Below are 22,457 nucleotides of genomic sequence, written 5' to 3' on the forward strand. Positions count from 1 at the left end.
AGATCTATAACAATGAGATTGAAGCAGCAATAGTCTCCCAACAAAGAAAAGCCCATGATTGTGATGGATACACTGCTAAATTCTCTCAAACATTTAAAGAGCTAACAACAACACTCAAACTTTTCTATAAAAAAGGAACACTGCCAAACTAATCCTATGAAACCAGTATTATATTCATTCCAAAACTAAAAGATGATATAACATCAAAGAAAATTATAGACCTACCATTTAAATGAACAGATGAAAAACGTCTCAATAAAATATTTCAAAATTGCATCCTATAACACATTAAGAAGTTTATATGCCATAATCAACTTGGGTTCCTTCCATGAATGCAAGGATGGCTCAATATGTGTAAATTTAATATAACACATAAACAAAATCAAGAATAAAAATCACACAATTGTTTCAATTGATGCAGCAAAAGCCACTGATAAGTTTCAACATTCTCTTATAAAAACTGAAGAAGTAGGAATAGAAAGAAAACACCTTTATAGACTTAAAGTTTGTATATGACAAATCTACAGCCAACATTATGCTATATGGGTAAACACTGAAATCATTTCCTCTGAAATGGAGAAAGTCATTTTTCTCAAGTTTTTTTTTCTTTTTGGCCAGTTCTAGGGCTTGTGCCTAGGGCCTAGGCACTGTCTCTGAGCTTTTCTCAAGGCCAGCACTCTACTACTTGAGCCACAGCACCACTTCTGGCTTTTTCTGTATATGTGGTACTGAGGAATCCAACCCAGAGCCTCATGCATGCTAAGTAAGCACTCAATCTCTAGGCCACACTCCCAGCCCAATTCTTCTCAATTATTTAATATGAATTCTGGCTAGAATTCCTACCTATAGCAATAAAGTAGGGCAAAGAAATAAAAAAGAAATAGGGAAGAAGTCAAAATTACCCCTACTGGCAGATTCTATATTTAAAGGACTCTAAGGAAACTACAAAAAACACTTTGATCTAATAAATACTTTGGGCAAGGTAGCAAGACATTAAAAAAAAAATTCAACATACAAAAATAGGTAGCTGAGAAGGAAATCAGGAAAAACATGTAGGTATTAACTAAGGAGATGAGGCATGGAATTTGGCCCCAATCTTGATGAAACATTTACCTGTTGTTGGTAAAATATGTAGTTTTCCACTAAACTATAAGTAAGCCTTTAAAATTTTTTTCTGTAGAACTTGGGCTATGAAGTAGGCTGCCTATGTGTGCACGGTGAGAGGATAGAAGGCTAGAGAAGCCAATATGTGTCTCCCACTTTTCTTCAGCTGGCACATCATTTCCTCTTCAATGTCCTCTTGTCCTCTTTCCTTCTTTCTGTTAGACAGTAGTGGAGGAAGAATGTAATTAACCCACTAAAGTGTTCATGTGCCGGGCTGGATGACTCTTGGCTGGAATCTGACAAAGAATTTACTAACAAGAGCAGATTCCCAAGGAGAAACTTCAAAGAACTTTTTTTTTTTATTATTATTGCTTGACTTAAGCTATGGGTTTAATGCAGCCCTAAACTTCCTCCTAGTGTGAAACAGGATGCTGGCAATGATGGTGTCGTAAATACTATTACTACTAAAGAAATTAATCCTGATTGCTGATTGCAATGAATTATCTGAAAAGGTGCCTTAGAAGACCAAGTGTCTGCTATCATTGAGTTTGGCAGGAATGAAGGGTACAAAGACCATGGCACATTATGGCTTCCTCTAAATGCACTGGAGGATTTACAGAACAAAAATGTCAGGATTAATTTATTCAACCTTTCAATTCACAATCCCTATGAGCCAAACAGAGGACTTCTATGGTGGCTCTAATAAAAAAAAAAAATTGATGCATTTTAGCCACAGAGCACACCTTACTGGTGACAGATTTAAATGTACCAGTAACAATTACAATGGAAGTTGAATTTCAGTACTGGCCAGATCTTGTGGGAAAATGCAAGTCCTAACTGAAAGTGAATGAGACCTCAAAATTGGGGTGAGGGATCGGAGTGGACTCGCTGATGCAGAGTCCCAAGTACAAACACACATGATCTTCTCACTATGACTCTGATATTAGTGTGCCCTGCTTGAAGTCCTATAATAGAGCCACCCAAATAGTGGGTTTGGTGCAAAAAAACTATTCTTTTCCTTATGACTCAACATGCCCTAAATGCTATTCATGACAAGATACAGATCACAGCATTATCTGGAAAATGAGAGCAGTCTGATCCATAGCCAATACCTGATACACAAAAGCTATAGCAAATTCTGTTACTTTTATTGGTAGCAAGAATGTGTGAAAATGGATTGTTTGAATGTTAGACCAAGGAAAATACTATAATACCTTAATGGGTCGACTGTTTTAAAATAATTCACTTATCAAAGAAAATGATTTCATTCTTAGCTCCTCACTAAATTCACTTGGTTGGCTGGGTGAAAGTTGGGCTCCATGACAGTCAACATATAATGAGACTTAGAGGACACAACTTCCTCACCCCATAAGGCAGAGGCAAAGACCAAAAGGCTTATGGAAATGGGAATGCTACAACAGATATATCATGTAAACTTAAGCAAACCCAATTTCTCCACATCTATACCCAAAAGACAGCGCAGAGGACACTTTCTGTAATTAAGAGTGATACTATAGAGCAACAAGTTATTCTTTTGGTCACTTTATCATCCTGCAAATCTCAGAATTGGCCATACCACCATAATGTAAGAATGTTGCTATCGTTCTCTTGCTAGTGGTTTGTTTTCATTGTGGCATGTAATATAAATGCAACCACTTATTCATCGGCTTTCTTGTTTTGATGTTGTTTTTTGAGGGTTTTTTCCCCCATGTGTCTTTACCCCACTAGAATATATGTTCTATAACAGCAGGGAATGTATCCAACTTACTTATCATTGTATCTCCACTGCCTAGCATATACAAAGGCACTCAAAACACATACGTTCAAGACAAATCAAAGAAATATAGATGTGTCTGCCTTTGCCAACATTAAACCTTCATGTCTCCCAAAGAGATTGTTCATATCGCATTTAAAAATTTGTCTTAACTTACAAGTCTCCTCTTAAATTCACATTATTTTCAGAACATTCAACATTAAAAGAAAAAAAATTCCTTTTAATAAAGGCCAATTCAGTCTCCCTTTACCATCTGTTCCTTCACAGAAATGTTTGAACAGGATCCTGTCTTTCTCTCGACAATCACATTTCTGCCAACATGTAACCTCACATCACAAGTTAATCAAATTTTCAAATATCATTAAAGCATGTCTTCTGACTCATTGACCAAATTTCATATGGGTTGGATTACTTACTAAAGCATGTCATGGGGTAGTTTTTCTTCTTTCTATATTGAAGGAAGGGTATATTCATTCATATCACAGAATTTCAAAATTTAACATTTCATTTCATCAAAAACATCTGTTTTCTGTCCATGAACCTTTACTTCTAGCAACTACTGGCTGCTTTTTTTTTTTGCCAGTCCTGGGCTTGAGCTCAGGGCCTGAGCCCTGTCCTTGGACTTTCTCAAGGCTAGAGCTTTACCACTTGAGCCTCAGCACCACTTCCAGCTTTTTTCTATGTATGTGGTACCGAGGAATCAAACCCAGGTCTTCGTGCATGCTAGGCAAGCACTCTACAACTAGGCCAAACTCCTGGCCCAACTGGCTGCTTTTCTTAAGAATAGATTTCTAAATCCAGGTACTGGTGATCCATAAAAATAATCAAAAGGCTGAAAACTCAAAGATCATGGTTCAAAGCCAATCAGAGCAGAAAAAATCTCTCAGATCCCACTTCCAATTAACCAGTAAGAAGACAGGCTGGAGGCATAGCTAAAGTGGTAAAGTATCAGTCAGTAAAGCAAGTCACATTCACGTGAGACCCATGAATTCAAATCTCAATACTGGCAAAGACTGATTTTATATTTATACAAACTTGTATCTCTGTAAGAATGATAAGACATGATTGCAAGTAGGTAAGAATGAAGTAGTACAGTCATTGGAAGCATGTTAATGCACCTCCTATCTCTCAATTTCCTAAGACTCTTTATTCAAACTCACCCTTCAACAAACCTACAATGCCTACAGCAAGTGTGAAGCTGTAATTACAACCCCCAGTACCATCAAAAGAAATGTATGTCTGTTTATGTTTGTGTACTTGAAAAATAGTCTATATTTAAAACATACAATTAGGTGCCAGGAGTTTGGCCTAGTGGTAGAGTGCTTGCCTAGCATGCATGAAGACCCAGGTTTGATTACTTGGTACCATATACATAGAAAAAACCCAGAAGTGGTGCTGAGGCTCAAGTGGTAGAGCTCTAGCCTTGAGAAAATCCAAGGACAGTGCTCAGGCCCTGAGCTCAAGCCCAGGACTGGCAAAAAAAAAAAAAAAAAAACATACAATTGAAAGTCTTGATAAATATGTCAGGTAGATATTTGCTTTAAAACATTAAAGAGTTAAATTAGCTATATTCCATTTGTAATCAATAACAGGATGTTGATGGTGAAAACTTACTTATCGCACTGGAAACCTGGTTCAGTTTATCCTGTGATCTGCTGATTAAGACAATCTTCATTCCACGCTTTGCTAACTGAAACAATAAAAGTAATCAGTCAGACTTGTGCATTTAATTTTAAACAGAAATTAGATAGATTCCATATGAAGAAAATCTGCTCAGGGGATAATTCATTTTTGTTGTTGTTGTTGTCAGCCATGGGGCTTGAACTCTGGGCCTGTGCATTGTCCCTCAGCTCTTCAGCTCAAGGCTGCCACCCTAACCCTTGAGCCACAGTGCCACTTCCAATAATTAAAAAATTTTAAAATAAATCCATTCTAATAGACAATCCAAAATGAAGTTTCCCACAGAAAGAATGCTCCAAAGGGCTATCTTCCTAATCAAGTATGTACACTCAAAGGATTTATGAAGGATGATGACTTTACTTTTCATTTTCAACTTGTCTACATTGCTTGGGACTTTTAAATGTTAGATTCAGCGTCTACTACTAGCAAAATTGAAAACTTATTTTGAGAGTTTTTGTTATAGACCAGATGCATAAAACAAAAATGAGGGCACTGGGAAAGAAAAATTAAACTCAAATTTTTAGTAATAAAAATATAATCAGTTTTAAAACTTTTCTTTGGAGGGGGGGAAGTGACTTAGTAGTAGAGTGCTTGCCCAGCATGCACGAAGACCCGGATTTGATTCCTCAGTATCACATATACATAGAAAAAGCCAGAAGTGGTGCTGTGGCTCAAGTGGGAGAGCTCTAGCCTTGAGAAAGCCTAAAGACGGAGCTTGGGCCCGAGTTCAAGGCCCAGGACTGGCAAAATCAAAAAGAAAAACAAAAAAAACTTTTCTTTGGGCATTATAATTTGTGAACAATCAAGGCAAATAAAAACAGTTAAGTAAATAAATTTAATCACAAGAGTATATAGACTTCCTATTCCAAAGACTTAGTGAACACTTTCAAGACAATTTATAAATGAGCAATACATTGGGTGCTATGAACTACAAGTGATTTAGTGAGCTAATAATCCAGTTTTAAATCCTAAAGTCAGCTCTCATTAAATAATGAGTGGTACTGCAAATGAAGCTATGGAGAATCATCTTTTATAAAAATAACAAAGCCTAGTAATTTGCTTGATTAATCTGCTATAAAAACCTCCAAAGAATCCATTTGGCCATATTAATTCTTTTTTTAAAAAAATTAACATGGGAGAAAGGGACAGATTAAAAACTCTTATTTATAAAAAAAAAACCTAATAGGCGTAGAATGAAAGATATCATTATAAAAATCACCATTTTAAAAATGACAGTAATAATCTAGACAAACATTATCATGTCTTAAAATCACTGGATAAAAGATGGCTGGGAAATAAGTTATTTATGGTCTCAGAGTTCATCCCACATATTCTTTATTAAGGACCTTTTATAATGGAGACTCCTGGTAGACCATATCTTAATAAGTTGTTTAATTCAGCATAACCAATAATAAAACAAATGGACTTTAAAAGCCTCTTGATAAGATGGACTCCAGAAGGGTAAATATCACTTGCATAGCATTTATGCTTTAAAAAAAAAAGTTTATCTTTATTAGATGAAGAAACAATCAAATTCAAGTCTACCTGCAAAATAGCTGGCTAGGAGACTGGCAGAAGTATTGCTGTTATAAAGGGATGTGAGTACAGCTCAATGGTAGTGCGTTCTCTTATATGCATAAGGCTCTGAGTTGGACCTCAGCACCACAATAGAAGGGGAAAGAGGAGGAGAAAGGGATGAAGGAGAAGGAGTTGAGATGGTTACTGTGATGAGACATAAAAAAGACCTAAGAAGCTGGGCAAGGTGGCTCACACCTGTAATCCTAGCTGCTCAGGAGGCTGAGATCTGAGGATCAAGGTTCAAAGCCAGCCTAGGCACAAAAGGACCTGAGACTCTCATCTCCAATTAACTTCTAGCAAATGGGAAGAGGGGCTTGGCTCAAGGGTAGGGTAGCTGAAGAGCTCAGGAACAGCTGACCCACAAACCCTATGACCCACAAAAAAACCCCAAACAAACAAACAAAAAAGGACCTAAGAAATCTTCCAGATGAAGGAAATTAAGAGGTTTGCATGACACCAAATGCAATCCAAAATTGTTAATTGAAAGACAGAGTTATAAAGGACATTACTGGACAAGTAAGAAACCTGCACACAGGCTCAACATTGCATAATAAGTACTATATCAAGTTAAACTTCCTTTGTGTGGCCACTGTACTAGGGTTAAAAGGGTGAATGCTTTAGTTCTTAGAAGATTTACCATGAATTAGTTGAAAGTGAATTAATAATTACCTACATCTACTATCTATCTATCTATGGATAGAGAGATCAATAGGTATAAATGTAGATTTAGATAGATCTATCTATCTCTATATAGGGATTACTAGATAGATACATAGATACAAAGATAGATACATAGATAGATAGCTAATCTCTATAAACTTATATAAATCTACACAGTATAGTATATAGATCTTTATAGTATCTATATATAATATAAATGCACATACATACACTTATATTTATCTATATATACTTATATTATCTAGGTCCTTATAGATATAAATTGCTATATAAATATACAATACGTAAATATATTCAAATAAATAACTATATATAAATACATAATATATAAATATATATATGTTCATAGATACAAACCTATCCATTCATTTAAAAAAATTTTTTGTATAGGTCCTAGTGCCTGAACTCAGGGTTCTGGCGCTATCCCTGAGATTTTGTGCTTAAGGCTAGTACTCTATCACTTGAGCAACAGCACCACTTCCAGTGGTTAAGTGGAGATAATACTCCCAGACTTTCCTGCTCAAGCTAGCTTTGGACCTCAATTGTTAGATCTCAGCCCAGGTAGCTAGGATTACGGATGTGATACGGGGGCACCTGTCAAAGGTACATTACAATAATATACAAATTGGCCAGCCAGATAACAACAATAATGCTAGTGATAATAATAATAAAGTACATTAAAGGCAAGAAAGTATTAATAGGTTAAGTCTAGTAGAAGGATGGGTGCTTATCAGAATTTGAGATTCTTTAAATAAAAGACTCAACAGACAAAAATTGTTCCAAAGCACAAGCCCTTTAGTAAGTGAAAATTTCAATGCTTGTATCAATTAGAATCAGGTAACAACAGCAGAGCCGCCAGCCTGTGTGAGGAGTGGTAAGCAATATGCTTGCCTCAAGAGTATTCTTGCCAAGTTCTTGCTTGTTACAGTGGTTTGACTCGTTTGTTTTCCTAGCCTTTAATTACACTATGGGATTTGAATCCTGTGTATGCAACTGTCAGTATCTTTAGTAACCACAATCCCTCTTTGAAAATGGTGCTACAGATTCACCTAGAAATATTTCTCTTTTGGGAAATAAAATTGTTGACTTCCAGAATTGAGGGCTATCCACACTGAAATGATGTAAGCTTACATGACATTTCTCACAAGTCTAAGCAATCAGCATAGAAAGCTTTGTACTTATTTTGTGCAGACAGTTGCTTTAAATTTTGTTTATGTTCACAAACACGGTATTTCTGAAAAGCCAGAAAGAAAGAATACCTACGGTCCTTACAGTTTGATTTCCTAAATCAAAACTACTATAAGTGATTATTCCATATATGTTCCTTTTTTTCAAGGTTTATGATTTTTTCATATATTTTTATTGTAATTAATAGAAGAGTTACATGATATTTTCCAGATAGAAGGTGCATTAATTCACATACATTGATACTCTTCCACCTGTCTTGGTCCCCATTTCCTTCCCCCCCACCCCCACCCCTCATCTTGTTTTCCCCCCTTCCCTATCCAATTTCAAATAACCAAATACAAATATATCTGATAAATCAGGTAACAAAGTGAGATACTGTAACAATATGAGATAACCAAGGGACAGCAAAAGAGATGAGAGATAACATAGTACCTTAAGGACAACAATCATTCATTATATGGCTTATGTTTCTATATCCTAGAGATCCTTTCATTTGGCGTCATACTAGATGGCCTTTAAATGAAGGTCTTGAAAAGTTACCTACCTCTTCTGCATATGATTTTCCGATTCCATCAGTACTGCCTGTGACAACTGAGAAAGGAAAAAATGAACCATTTAGTTACGGAACTAAGGAAATAGTCATAGTAGAACTCACCAATTAATTACACACAAGAAAATCTGTGCAATAATCGTATGTAAAAAAGCAATACCTGGGACTAGGGATGTACCTCTGTGGTAGAGAACCTCATGTACCAAATAAATGAGCAAAGCTAGGCATTCAGATTTAGGGTTGAATGCCCATTACAGCAGCTAAAATTAAAGATTGTAATATTAAATGTCGACAAGAATGTAAAGCAACTAGAACTCTCATGCATTGCTGGTACAGGTGCAAATCAATACAATCCTTTTGAAAAAATGATGTGACAGGATGTCTATAACTAATGATGTGTCTGTCTTCCCCATGACCAAATAATTCCCAAAAGATAAGTGCATTATGACTACCAAAAGAAAACGCTTGATAGCTTCACTTACACAGGCGTAGACATGAATCTACAGAATAATTGTGTACTTCAATCAGAGTCTTAACAATGAATACAAATGGCAAAATGAGAACTACTGACATATGTAAAACATGAATCTTTGGAATATTTCAATGAATGAATAAAGGATGAAAATGTTTCTTCCCAGCATCATAAAAAAGTGTATAATAATTCCACTTATACAGTTTAATATGAAATGAAGTTGATCTGTGGGAAACAGAGTTCAGAATATTAGCTACCTCTGGGTGAAGATGACAATGAAGAAAAATTACTGGCACATAGAAAATACTCTATATTTGGATATCTGGATTAGGATAGCAGCTATCTCTGTAAAATCATTCACATAGATACTTACATATTCACTTACTGTATATGCCATACTTTAGTAGGCTTTTCTTTTTTTTTTTTGTCAGTGGTCAGAATTGAGCTCGGGGCTTAGGCTCTGTCCCCGAGCTCTTCTTAAAAGTTCAAGGCTACTATGAGGTTGGCCCTGGCCCTTACCAGATGTAGAAGGGTTTCCTTTGCTGACGTTGGCCGTCTCCCCTACTTAAAATCTCCATTTGGGTCTGCCAACCCTACAAGTGAATTGCCTGAAGAGCTAGAGTGGTAGTCAGTGACGGGTAAGATCCCTAGATGGGGACAACCTAAGACAGACACACTCTCGAGTAAGGCAAGCACCTGCTTAATAAAACAAAAAAGGGGGAGATGTGGGGCACGTCACATCAGGGAAATGGAAACCTATGCTCTAAAAGGACTAACTCGTGGCCCAGTGCTCATTCCCTGGTTTTGGGACCCAACCTGCCTTTTGCCTGGTTGGAAGGCATGGCTGTAGGTTGTGATGTAAAGTAAGGCTACCTCTGGGATAGGCCCCGAACCCTTCAGCCCTCTCAAACAGCACCTGATTCCCCTTCTTTACCTACCTCCCCCCACCCTACCCACCCTTTTGCCGATAGGCTCCTGCACCCTATATTAGCTGAATGTACTTCCTCAATAAACCAGTTCCTGCCTCAGGGATTTTTCCGGCCCAAGTTGGCTTTGAACTATGATCCTCAGATCTCAGCCCCCTGAGTAGGATTGATTATAGGTGTGAGCCACTGGTGCTCAGCTAATAGGCTTTTTTTTTTTAATTAAGAGTAGAAAAGGAATTTGAATAAGACTTAATTTTCCTTTGGGAAAAGAACTATTTCTCGTGAATTGTTTACCATAACACAAAACAAATGTTTTAAAGGTTTTCAACTTTATCAGGTTACAGAATGGACTGGTCCCCCTGGGATTTTTTTTAAAAGTAGCTCCAGTGCTGTGTTTTTTTTTTTTCCTTTTTGTTCTGCTTGTGAGAAGCACTATTAATTCACAGGTTAAAGCTTTTGTGTAGAAGCAAGCCAAACGAAACAGAACATTCCACGGAAGTCCCTCCAACTTCACATAAGCACGCTTTTCTGTAACCTCATCTAACCACTGTTCTTGGAATTATAGGGTTCCAAATTTTATACTATCTTCCCTCTTACCGATTCACTAATACTTGACAAGTGAAAGACAAACACATGCCAACCGCTTCCAATTCTCTCTTTTCTTTCAACTTTTTTTTTTGCAGCCTGTAAGATACCTGAACCTCTTTCCTACTCTGTTCTTTTGTTGTTGTTGTTGATTAGAATTTTTTATTGTAATTAATAGAAGGGTTACATTATATTCTCCAGATAGAAGGTGCATTACTTCACAAACATTGCTACCCTTTCTCATGTTTTTGTCCCCATTTTCCTCCCCCCATCCCCTCCCCCTCATCTTGTTTTCCCTCCTTACCTATCCTATTTCAAATAACCAAATAAGCATATATACAATAAACCAGATAACAAGGTAGGATACTGTAACAATATGAGATAACTAAGGTACAACACAAGAGATGAAAAATAACATAGTACATGAAGAACAACAATCACACATTATATGGCTCTTGTTTTCTATATGCCCTGTTCTTTAATCAAACTCCTCCAGTCATACTGTTGAGGTCCTTTCAAGAAAAAAGAAACCATTTTACTTTCTCAACTTGTACAAATACTTCACAATAGCCTTAAGCTTTCTATCACCTTACTACTCTCTATGTTGACTGTATCACTCCATTTCTCTGTGTCTTATGCTGCTGTTGTTTGGTTGGTTGGCTGGCTGGCTCATTTATGAGGCATGGTGTCACTATGCTTCAGGGGCCTGAACTCTGATCCTCCTGTCTCACTTCCCTGGATTACAAGTCTGTACTACCACTCCCAGTACAACGACATGTCATTCTTCCATCAGGATTGTAGATTTAAGCACATATAATGTGCAGAGTAGTTGTTGCTTGCTAAACATTTGCTGAACTCATGTATAATATTCAACAATTCATTTCAGTCTTTCAAACTTGTAAAACATGTTTTCTGAGAACCACCATGCCTGAGGCACAAGTTTCTCAAAGGTCTTCTCATTCTCAGTACAGAATTTCACCCACTCCCACACAGACCTAATTACAAAGGCTTTTGTACCTACACTATCCTATTTAAGCCTACCACTGTGGAACAAGAAAACTAGATATGTGATTACAATACGAACTCATTATAATATCAGACTTCTTATTTCAAGGAGCTTAAAATCTCAACACTATAATCAGGAATTAAACTATAACAAAGTCACAATGTTCTACATCTACAATTTTTGCTTGGAGTGATTTCAAAATTATATAGGCAAGTTAGGTGGATGGGTGTGTGTGTCTCAGTATTAGAGCTTGAATTCAAGTCTTTACCCTCTTACTCAGCTTTTTCACTCAGGCTGGTAATCTACCAGTTGAACAACACCTTTATTTACAGCTTTGGCAGGTCAACTGGAAATGAGTTTCCTGCCCTAGTTGGCTTCAAACCACATTCCTCAGATCTCAGTTTCTTGAGTAGCTAGGATTACAACCATGAACCACTTGCACCCAGCTATGGGTGTGTATGTTTAAACAACCAACCCCAGAGTGATCTAAACCATACGTAAGACTTAAAATATAATGCCACTCCTACAAAGACCTGCCTGTCTATACATCTTAGTACTCTAAAAATTGTCTAATGGGCTCTAAGCCTTCCTTTGCCAGATTCTCAAGGTTTGGGAATTTGTATTACACATCATTAACTGAACTGGCACTATAGATTTAGAATGTCCTCCAAAGGCCCAGTTCCTAGGCTGGCACACCCCAAAGTCAGTAGAACCTTTCTAAGAGGAGGTATGCCCTGAGAGGTCCTCAGGTCACTGAAGGCATGCCCCTAAAGGGGACCTTGGAGCCCAGTCACCTTCTCTTTATTGCATCTGGCCATGTACATACAATGAGTAGGTTTACAATCCACAATTCTTCCTCCAGAGACTTAAAGCAATGAGACCACCAAAAGAGTGAGCCAAAATAAACTTTCCTATTTTTAAGTTGGTCATCTCAAGTTTTTTGTTTTGTTTTGTTTTTTAAACATGAGCAGAAAGCTGACTTCACAACAGTCAGACCTTCCAGGATGGAAATATTCATTTTATTCTCTCTTGACAAGAGTGCTATCAGATTATGAGTAAGAATCTATCAATTGCTGTACTTAGCCAAAGGTGCTGCTTTGTTCTGTCCTGGGTAGGACATGTCTAGTGCCCTAAACTGAGGGTCAAGCTTCCTTCTTTTGGAACTTGACTTTCTTTATACCAAAATAATACATGTGCTATTAAAAGTGAGTGGTTTTAAAAAGGTTTATATTAGTTAGTCAGGAGTCTGAGATTTGAGAATCATGGTTCAAAGACAGCCTGAGCAGACCAATCTGGAGATTCTTATCTCTAATTAACCAAAAAATAGCCAGAAGTGGAGATGTAGCTAAAGAGGTAGAATACCAACTATGAGCAACAAAGCAAGAGCACAATTCCTCAAGATGAAGCCGTAGTGCGCGCGAGTGCGCACGCACCCACGCGTGCACACACGCACACACACACACACACACACAGGTTTACACTAAAACCCTGGTATTACCATATGCCATTCTATTTTCTCCCATCACTCCATCCCCAGAAGCTATTACTTTCATCACTTTTTCCCTTGTGTTTACTCCCATGTTTTGAATCTCATGCATATACTGTTATTTCCTCCTCAACTTTTTTTTAATTGCTTACAGTTGAGGAAAATAACTACTTCCCTTTTATTTTCCTCATCTTTTCCATGAAGTTACATCACACTGTGTTTCCAATGGCCTGTGTTTACATTATTGAATACTGTAAGTCCATTCTGGCTTTCACTATGCAAACGCAGAACACGGCTGGAGATGTGGCACCAGTAGTAAAGCACTTGCTTAGAATGTGCTGAGTTTAATCTCTGGCACATGGCTAGCATGCTGGATTTGATTCCCAACACGACAAAAGCCAAAAAAGAAAGAAGGAGGGAAGGGAGGGAGGGAGGGAGGAAGGGAGATAGGGAGGGAGAGAGGAAGGGAGAGAGGGGGAAAGAATGGGGGGAGAGGGAGGGAGGGAACAGGAAGAATGAAAGGGAAGAAAGGAAGAAAAGAAAAATGAGATATAACCCAGGATACCTACACTGGCTACAAATTTGTGGGTGTCTACATACTCTCCTCAAGTTCCATAACCCACTAGATAACACCTGATTTGTTTAATTATGTAGGGCACAAATCAAGACCAACCAAATTAAGAGACACAGGGGAAAGGCCTGAGAAGGTCCCAATCCAGAGTTTCCATGCACTCTCTCCAGGCATGGAAAATGGAGCAGGCACACTCCCTTTCCTTGAAATGAATACATTCCTAGCCAGGAAGCTCCACCTATCTTCAGTTTCCAAAATTTTGTATGGGGTTCCAATACAAAGCACTCTGCCAATGACAGAAGTCAATCTTTAGCTTTCTTCCCCTTCCCAGAGGCCCATTCATAGACCGGTTAACAGGAAGCCCAAAGTCTCAACCACTAATCAGTCTTTCTGGCTCCACTCTTGAAAGCCATATAAGGTAACCACCATGAGTCATCCTACCAACAGAAACTACAGCCTATCTGGTATAACAAAGACATAAGGATTTAGAATCTCCCACTCAAGAGACAAAGGCTAGTCAAATTCATTGTTTTACAATAGTTACACTGGCTGAATACAAGCACATCATTCAGTACTAAGCCAAAAAGTAGAATATGATTCCTTTTTATTTCCCAGTCAACTATTGTTTTTCTTGGGCACAAAATTGACTTTTTTCTTCTATTTGTATAGTTTTCTTTTTAAATACTTCCCTATCCTCTAACAACCCTCAATATACACACATAATCAACCCTATTTTTTTTTCTTTCTTTCCTCAGCAATATGCTTCCTGTAGTCCTCCATTTTTAGTCCAGCTCCAATATGGAATAGTCACATTCCTGACCTACTGTACAGTTGTGTTCCAGGGCATCATCTTATGAATTCTCTTGGATTCCCTTACATGTTGAAGACCTTGTTTTCTAAATCTTATTCTCCATCAGTATGACAGAGCAGATCTGCCCTGGGTTTGATTCCTCAATACCACATACACAGAAAAAGCCAGAAGAGGTACTGTGTGGCTCAACTGGTAGAGCACTATCCTTGAAAAAGTCCAAAGACAGTGCCCAGGCCCTGAATTCAAGCTCCAGAATGGCAAAAAAAAAAAAAAAAACCAAACAAACAAACATGTTTAGATGATTAGGAGGTAGTGGGGGGAGGGCAAGGTGAACAAAAACATGAAAAAGGATATCTGTGTTCAAGAAGTAATATACCCACTACCTGACAAATGTTAGTGTAACCCCTCTATACATTACCTCAACAATAAAAAACAAATTTAAAATTTTTTAAATAATGATTTCTTTAATATAGCCTTGTGTTGAAGAAGGAAGAAGAGGAGGAAGAGATATTAGGTCCTTATACTCCAAGTTGAGTTTCTCCAATCACTAACATGTTACATTACTATGGAATATTTGGCACAATTCATGAACAACCACTGAGATGACTAACTAAATCCTGTATCTTAGTCAGACTTCCTTAGTCATTACTAAACATCTTTTTTCTGTTCTTGGGTACCATACAGGATAATCACATTACATTTAGCTATCTCCTTATGTGGCAGTAAGTTTTTAATTTGCATATCTTTTATAAGTCGATATTCAAACATCACACATTATACTTTGACTGGGTATAGAATTCTAAGCAAGAAGTAATTTTAATTTAAAAATTAGACAATACTCCATTATCTTCTAATGCAAAAACTCAAAAGTGCTTCATTCATAGATTTCAGTCCATTTGTAAGTAATCTTTTTTTTGTCAGTGGGTTTTTAGGATTATTATGTATTTCTAATATTGCAGAGGTCATATACCGTTGTAGATTTTAGTCCATTTGTAAGTAATCTACTTTTTTTTTTTGCCTATGGGTTTTTAGGATTATTACTCATTCCAAATACTGCAGAGATAATATATCTTCCAGTGCGTGTTTTTCTATTCACTGCTACTAGACACAAATGGGCCTTAAAATTCATGATTTTCAATCCTGGGAAGTTTTCTGGGTGGTTTAAGTACCATCTTTCCCATACCTTACTTTAAAAACTTTTTTTCTACTTTTCTGTATATTTCTCCAATTTTATTTTCCAAATCTGCTATTGAGTTTTTAGTTCAGACTGTCAGGTTTTCATCCTGGAAAATGTTTTCTTCCCTATTCTCTTTGCCTGTTTGACCATCCAGAGCTCTCTCACAGAATCCCACATTCTTACTATAGATTAATTCTCTTCTCTTAAGGTAAGGTCATTAATAACAGTAGGTTTACATAGTTACATTTTCATCTTTTGTTTCCGTCAAGTTACTTATAGATTGTTATGAACTGCCTATTGTGATGTTGGTAAGAACTCATAGATTGAGTGATCATAAAGTAGTTTTTACTATAGGACAATCAATAAATAAACAAACCAGCTTTTTAACTGGTAAATCTACAAACATCAGTCAGTATGTCACTTCTTTGGGATTCTTTAGTATCTCTTCAAGAAGCAAGTACAGTTTCTAGCATTTGGGCAGCTAATTTTTTGTAGTCTCCTTATTTATCTCTAATCTCTGCCTCCCCTGCACAATTTCTCCGAGTATGTAGTATTTATTTGGTTCAATGTTCAGTCCCCACCATGCTTTTGAAGTACATAGTGTGTCCAGTATCTGTACTGCTCTGATTGTCAATGGTAGCCAGTCACTCTATGAGCAATCCGATGCTCTGCGAAATCAAGTGACTACTCCCTCTGCTAGCTAGGTACAGATATGTACTATGAAGGATTCTAAAAGAGACTACTGAAAAGGCAACTAACTCAGCAGATTCCGTTCCCTTTTTGTCCGCAAATGATGGCTGTCGTTCCAGCAATCTCTTGAATCTTGAAAGTCACCATGTAGGGAGAAGTCTCAGGAAACAATGCCCCTGATGACACCACTGAATTAACATGATATTTTCTTTAATAAACAAGCCGTTTCTTTAAAGTTACTATGATCATTTTTTTAAAAATCCTTAAAGTGGATGAAAAGTAAATTTCCGTAATAGCCTTCTAATTACTTTGCCTGACCCCAATCTTGACTTTTCTTCAGTATACTCTCTACACTGAGGTCAGAGTGATGACTCCCAAATACATACCTTCATGCTTCTTCACTATGTTTTCTATGAGCTGACCCTCCCTCTACTGCACTCCTCCTTCCACTTCCACTCCAGTTCCTCCAAGGCAACATACTGTCTCTTAACAAATGCCATTCCCAATAGTCTCGATATACATTCTGCTACAGTTTACATAAGTCTTTTCCAAGATCTTTGTGTTAAAATGTAGGACAAAGTGGGCCTTTAAGAGATGATTAAATCACGAGTCTTCTTCCTTCACATGGAACTAATTACAGTCCAAAAAAGAAAAGAAGCAGAAGAAGCAGAAGCAGAAGCAGAAAAAGCAGAAGCAGCAGCAGCAGCAGAAGCAGCAGAAGAGGCAGCAGCAGCAGCAGAAGTAGTAGTAGCAGCAGCTGTTGCTGCTGCTGCTTGTCTATTTTGCTTACTGACTTCTGTCCCTCTGAGGACACTGAATTCTGGGGGCACAGCAACAAGTCATGTCTTAGAAGCAGAGAACAGCCCTCGCAAGATACTGTTGGGTGCTAGCATCCAACAATACTGTGAGAAAATAAATTTCTGGTCTTTAGAGATCATCCAGGCTATAGTACTTTGTTTCAGCAGCACGATGAGAAACAATCTTACCAGTATTTTGCTTCTACCTTTGACATTCCTATGATCTCTCCCTTGACAACTAGACTAAGGAATTCATAGCACTCAGTATGTACTTCTGGCTCATAGCATTTACTACAGGTTTCCCAAGACAGAGTTTGTCTGGATCACTACAGTCTAACTGCTAAGACAATGAAAGGAGATGGTAAAAGAAAGGAGATGACTAATGAGGTTTTGCTGGATGAATGGATAAGTGAATGAATGAAAAAACAGATTATGAGTGGGAAACTACTCATAACTGCTACTTTTATCTCCTCGTCACTGGAAAATAACATACAATTCCAATACGCTAGGGCCAGAAAATTAGTAACTTGGCTAGTGGTAGAGTGCTTGCCCAGCATGCACAAAGACCCAGGTTCGACTCCTCGGTACCACATACACAGAAAAGCCAGAAGTGGTGTGGTGGCTCAAGTGGTAGAGCACTAGCCTTGAGGAAAGCCCAAGGACAGTGCTCAGGCCTTGAATTCAAACCCCAAGATTGGCAAAAAAACAAAACAACTCCAACACCTTTTTCAACTGCTCTCAATATTGAGTGAGAATCAATGATCTAAATGAGAGTTTTCAAGAAAATTGACAGAGAAATTTTCGTTTATGAGAAACCTCTAGATGCAGACTTTCTGAATGAACTCTGTGGATGTCCTTAAAAGAAGTTGATTTTCACTGCTAGAAAAAACCACTTTAATGTGCCAGGTAATATGAAATGAGCCATTCCAAAACTGGATGGGTAAAGGATGCTAAATTGTCCAAACAGTGCCCATTCACTGTTTCTGACTGCTCACAATTAAGTTGTGCTTCTTTAATGGACATTGGGTATCTTCACTATCCATTTTGCTGAGGACTAAGGAAATAATGTAGCTTTCAACAGTAGAGAAAAAAGGTATGGAGCTCAACTATAGTATAGTGCCATTTACCTCTCCAATCCACTATAGTATGGCCACGGGTATTCAAGTAAAGGAAAAAAGAAATGTTTCTCTGGTCTCATGGATAAATATAATTCCAGAGTCCAAATCTGCAAGCCTTGGAGAAGATGAAAACTGACAACTATAAAGAATATCCCAACTTACCACCCAGAAGTGTCTAGCTTGTTATAGATTATATAAAACACTGGCAGCTGACCAGGGCTCCACTTCCAGATTTTATACAGTCAACAAAAATACTTAGCTTGTGTAGGTTATAAATATTCTACTTTTTGTCCTCAACTTGCTAGGAACAGATATTTTTAGTAAGAACCCAATCAACCTTATCAAAACCAAACATCAAAAATAGACTAGAGGAACACTGGAAGCAAACACACTATTTTTAGCTTCTCTGTCTATTCCCTGCCGCTACCAGCAAAATTCTTACTGCAGAATTCATGCATAAGAACTTAGTTATTCCAAGCAGATTCCTCCTCATGACCCTTTCTCCCCTCTGGAACACCTTAATGCAGAAAACACTCGATTGATGAAAGATTAATACTGCTGCAAACTATGACAGCTGCCTTTCCTCTGAGTGCTAGGGGTAGAGGGGATAGAAATGATAGAAAGCTTGCATCAGTGTTCCTCTTGGGGATCTATACCATGGAAAGAAAATTGCTATTTCAATTCCCTTTTGTTGCTAAAAATAGCAGTCTCAATTGATTCAAGCAAACAGTCTACAGGCTTAGGCAGTGCTGAATTTAGAAAGCACTGAAGTCCCTCAGACCAAATGCTAATGTAGTCTAATACATGCCAGCTCATATTTAACAAAGAACAAAGAAAAAAAGCATGCAGGGTGCGAGTTAATAAAACAGCAGCAACATCCTGCTTTTTTGTGGGTCATGGGGCTTGAACTCTGGGCCTGGGCGCTACCCAGGCTACTGCCCTATCCCTGGGGCTGGGTGCTGTCCCTGAGCTCTTCAGCTCAAGGCTACTGCCCTACCCCTTGAGCCACAGCCCCACTTCCCATTTTCTAGTGATTAATCAGAGATAAGAGTCTCTCAGTTTTTAGTGCCCTGGCTGACTCTGAACCTCGAACCTCAGATCTCAGCCTCCTGAGTAGGTAGGGTTATAGGCATGAGCAACGGCGCCAGGCAACATCCTGCATTTTTATGAAAGAGAAATGGTGCAAGTGTTGCAAAAATTTTTTCAAAGGCAATAACTTGTTCTCCTAATCATATAATCATTATTTTAATAAAAAATAATTTTCAGAAAAACTTAGGAATAAGCCCAAACAAGTAGGCTTTTTCCACAGTATATGTCTAGGGCCATGCATGTGTGCTTTTTTTTTCAAGCATTATAGTTTATGGAAAGAAAATACCAAGTTCACAAGAGTCCCAACCCAATACAGTCACACCTGTCCACTTGGTCCCTGTAGGCTCCCCCATTAAATTATACTCCCCTACCCCCATTCCTTTTTCTTCCTACCCTCTCACCATCCCTTTCCCCTCCTCTTGACCCAATCAGAAAACAGGTAAGATGGGCAAGGTGAGTCTCACGCCTATAATCCTAGTTACTCAGAAGGCTGAGATCTGAGGATCTCAGTTCAAAGTCAGTTGGGGCCCTAAAGTCAGTGGAACTTTCATCTCCAATTAACCACTAGAAAACCAGAAGTGGAGTTGTGATTCAAGGGGTAGGGCTGTAGCCTTAAGCTTGAAGAACTCAGAGACAGCGCCCACCCAGACCCAGAGTTTAAGTCCCATGACCCACCAAATAAACAAAAAACAAAAACTAACAGATAACCAAACTCAAACCAATAAACAGACGTATTCAAGCATCAAGCATAGGTGGGGCTCAAGACAGAGACAAGAGAAAAATTGAAAAAAAAAAGGATCCACTGAAAATATTGAATCTCCTGGTCTGACTTCCAGGCACAGCTGTATGGTTCCTTCTGGTGATCCCATAATGCAAAAATATCTGCTGTCTGATTCTTCACTTTACTGATCTCTTCATTTACTTCTTCACTTAACTGAACCCTTTCCAAATAATGTTTCATTTTGGTTAAGGCCACATTCTCTCTAAAAATGCAAACCCTTGTGTAAGGCTATCAATCCTCATGCTTCTATGTGACTTAGTAGATTGGAACTGCCTGATAAGTTTTTCATGAATACCCAAAATGTAAAGTGAAGGAGGTAGGGTAGGTTGAGAGTAGATGGGTCTTGAGAGTAGGAATTCTGAATGACAACAAAGAATTACTTCTTTTAAGACAGGCCATAGAGATACCATATTGGAAAGGCATAGGCTCTTGCTATTATAGTACAAACACAATATTAGAGATAGCTCAAAACAAAGTTGATAAAGTCAGAGCAACAAGGTTTAAGCCCAGGCTTAACTCCCAGCTCTGTCCCCTATCAGATGCTATAAGAGACTAGTGATGAGAGTACTATCTATCCCATAAAGTCACTGTAAAGATTAATAAAGGACTGATAATAATGATTCCCACCACACTGGACTGCGAAAACATGTAACAGGATAATATATACTGTGCATTCACCAGGAGAACTGGATACAGCAAATTTTCAATGAATATTAGTAACTAGACTAGGAATACTAGGAAATGGAAAGGATATGGTAATGGAAAGTGAAAAAAAAATCCAGACTTGATGCAACACTAAAAACACATGCAACAAAAGGAAATAATATCTGGATTCAAAATAATTTTTGTATATCAAAGGATACTACCTAGAATGCCAAAAAGGTTAGTCACAGAATGGGAAAGGTATTGGTAAACCATATTTCCTTTTTTTACTTTTATTTCTTTTCTTTCTTGGTTGGTCATGGGGCTTGAACTCAGAGTCAGGGCACTGTCCTTGAACACTTCAGCTAAAGGCTAGTGTTCTACCCCTTGAGCCACAACGCCACTTCCAATTTTCTGGTGGTTATCCGGAGATAAGATTCTCAAAGGACTTTTGTGCCTAGGCTGGCTTCGAACCTCAATCCTCAGATCTCAGCCTCTTGAGTAGCTAGAATTACAGGCATGAACCACCGGCTTTGTAAATTATATTTCAAATAATTGTGTAGTATACATAACATATAAAGAACTCCCATAACTCTAGAACCAAAAGAGAAACCATTGTAAAAATCATCAAGACTTGAACAGACCATGTACTCAAATATATGCAAATAGCTGAAAAATGCTTAGTATCATTAGAGAACTTCAAGTCAGAAGTATAATGATAGACTAGGCTGAACAAATTTTCAAAGATGGAAAATGAGGGCTAGTGAAAATATATGTAAAATGAATAGTCACCGTGTCAAAAAAAAAAACACTTTGGAAAACTAACTAAAACTGAACATAGGTACTCAAATAGAAATTTGTCCAAGAATGTTCACAGCTGCACTGCTGAAAACACAGAAAAGTCAGAAACAACTAAAATGTCATCAGTTGATGAATAAACAAAGTATATTCTATCATTCCTAAAATGGAATGCTATTCAGTTGTTAATAAATAAAAAGGAATAAAGTACTGACACATGCTACAATGTAGGCGAACCTTAGGTATGAGCATCATTCTAAGCCAAAGAACCAGACACAAAAGGTCACAGGCTGTATGGTTTTTTTGGAACATCAGGAATAGATATAGTTCAGAAAGAAAGTGATTACTGGTTGCTATGGGCCAGAGCAGAAAAGAATTGAAGTGATTGTTTTGACAGTATTTCCTTTGACAGTGATGAAAATGCCTCATACCTACTTAGGGAGACTAGATGCACAAAACTGTTAACATAAATGCCAGTTAGTTTAAACGGCTTAGTGGTTAATTTTAATGGGAATTTTCCAGATCAAGAAAGGAATTGCTATTTTTCTTGCTAAATCTTCCCTTATGTTGGACAGTAAAACCTCACCCAATATATCATTAATAGCCAGGTGCCTGTGGCTCATAACTATAATCTTGACCACTCAGGAGGCTGAGAGCTAAAGATCATGGTTCAAAGCCAGCCCACGCAGGAAATTCCATGAGACTCTTATGTCTAATAAACTACTCAGGTAAAGGTGAAGGTGGTGCTGTAGCTCAAGTGCTAAGTCCTAGCCTTGAGACAGCACCCAGGCCAGGCACTCAGTTCAAGCCCCAGGATGGAAAAAAATAAATAAATAAAAATGTTACACCACATTGTGGAACCTAAGTTTGGACCTGCTCCCAGGGGAAGAAAAGTCCCTGTACCTCCATCTCAATTTATTGAGCACTTAAAGTGTCAAACACAGTATCTTTGT

General features: G+C 37.8%; 1 protein-coding gene across 1 annotated transcript in view; it reads right to left on the reverse strand.

Annotated features, from left to right (window-relative positions):
- The window catches only part of Hsd17b12 (hydroxysteroid 17-beta dehydrogenase 12), a 118,485-nt gene that overhangs the window by 65,852 nt on the left and 30,176 nt on the right, over window positions 1–22,457 (reverse strand). The window contains exons 2-3 of the mRNA XM_090347864.1: window positions 8,550–8,596; window positions 4,493–4,568 (exon numbers count right to left, since the gene is read on the reverse strand). Coding sequence (XP_090203990.1) covers window positions 4,493–4,568; window positions 8,550–8,596 — 123 coding nt within the window. The remainder of the gene's footprint in view (window positions 1–4,492; window positions 4,569–8,549; window positions 8,597–22,457) is intronic.

The sequence above is a fragment of the Megascapheus bottae genome, chromosome 16, assembly GCF_031878675.1.
Source record: "Megascapheus bottae isolate mThoBot1 chromosome 16, mThoBot2.hap1, whole genome shotgun sequence".
NCBI lineage: Eukaryota > Metazoa > Chordata > Mammalia > Rodentia > Geomyidae > Megascapheus > Megascapheus bottae.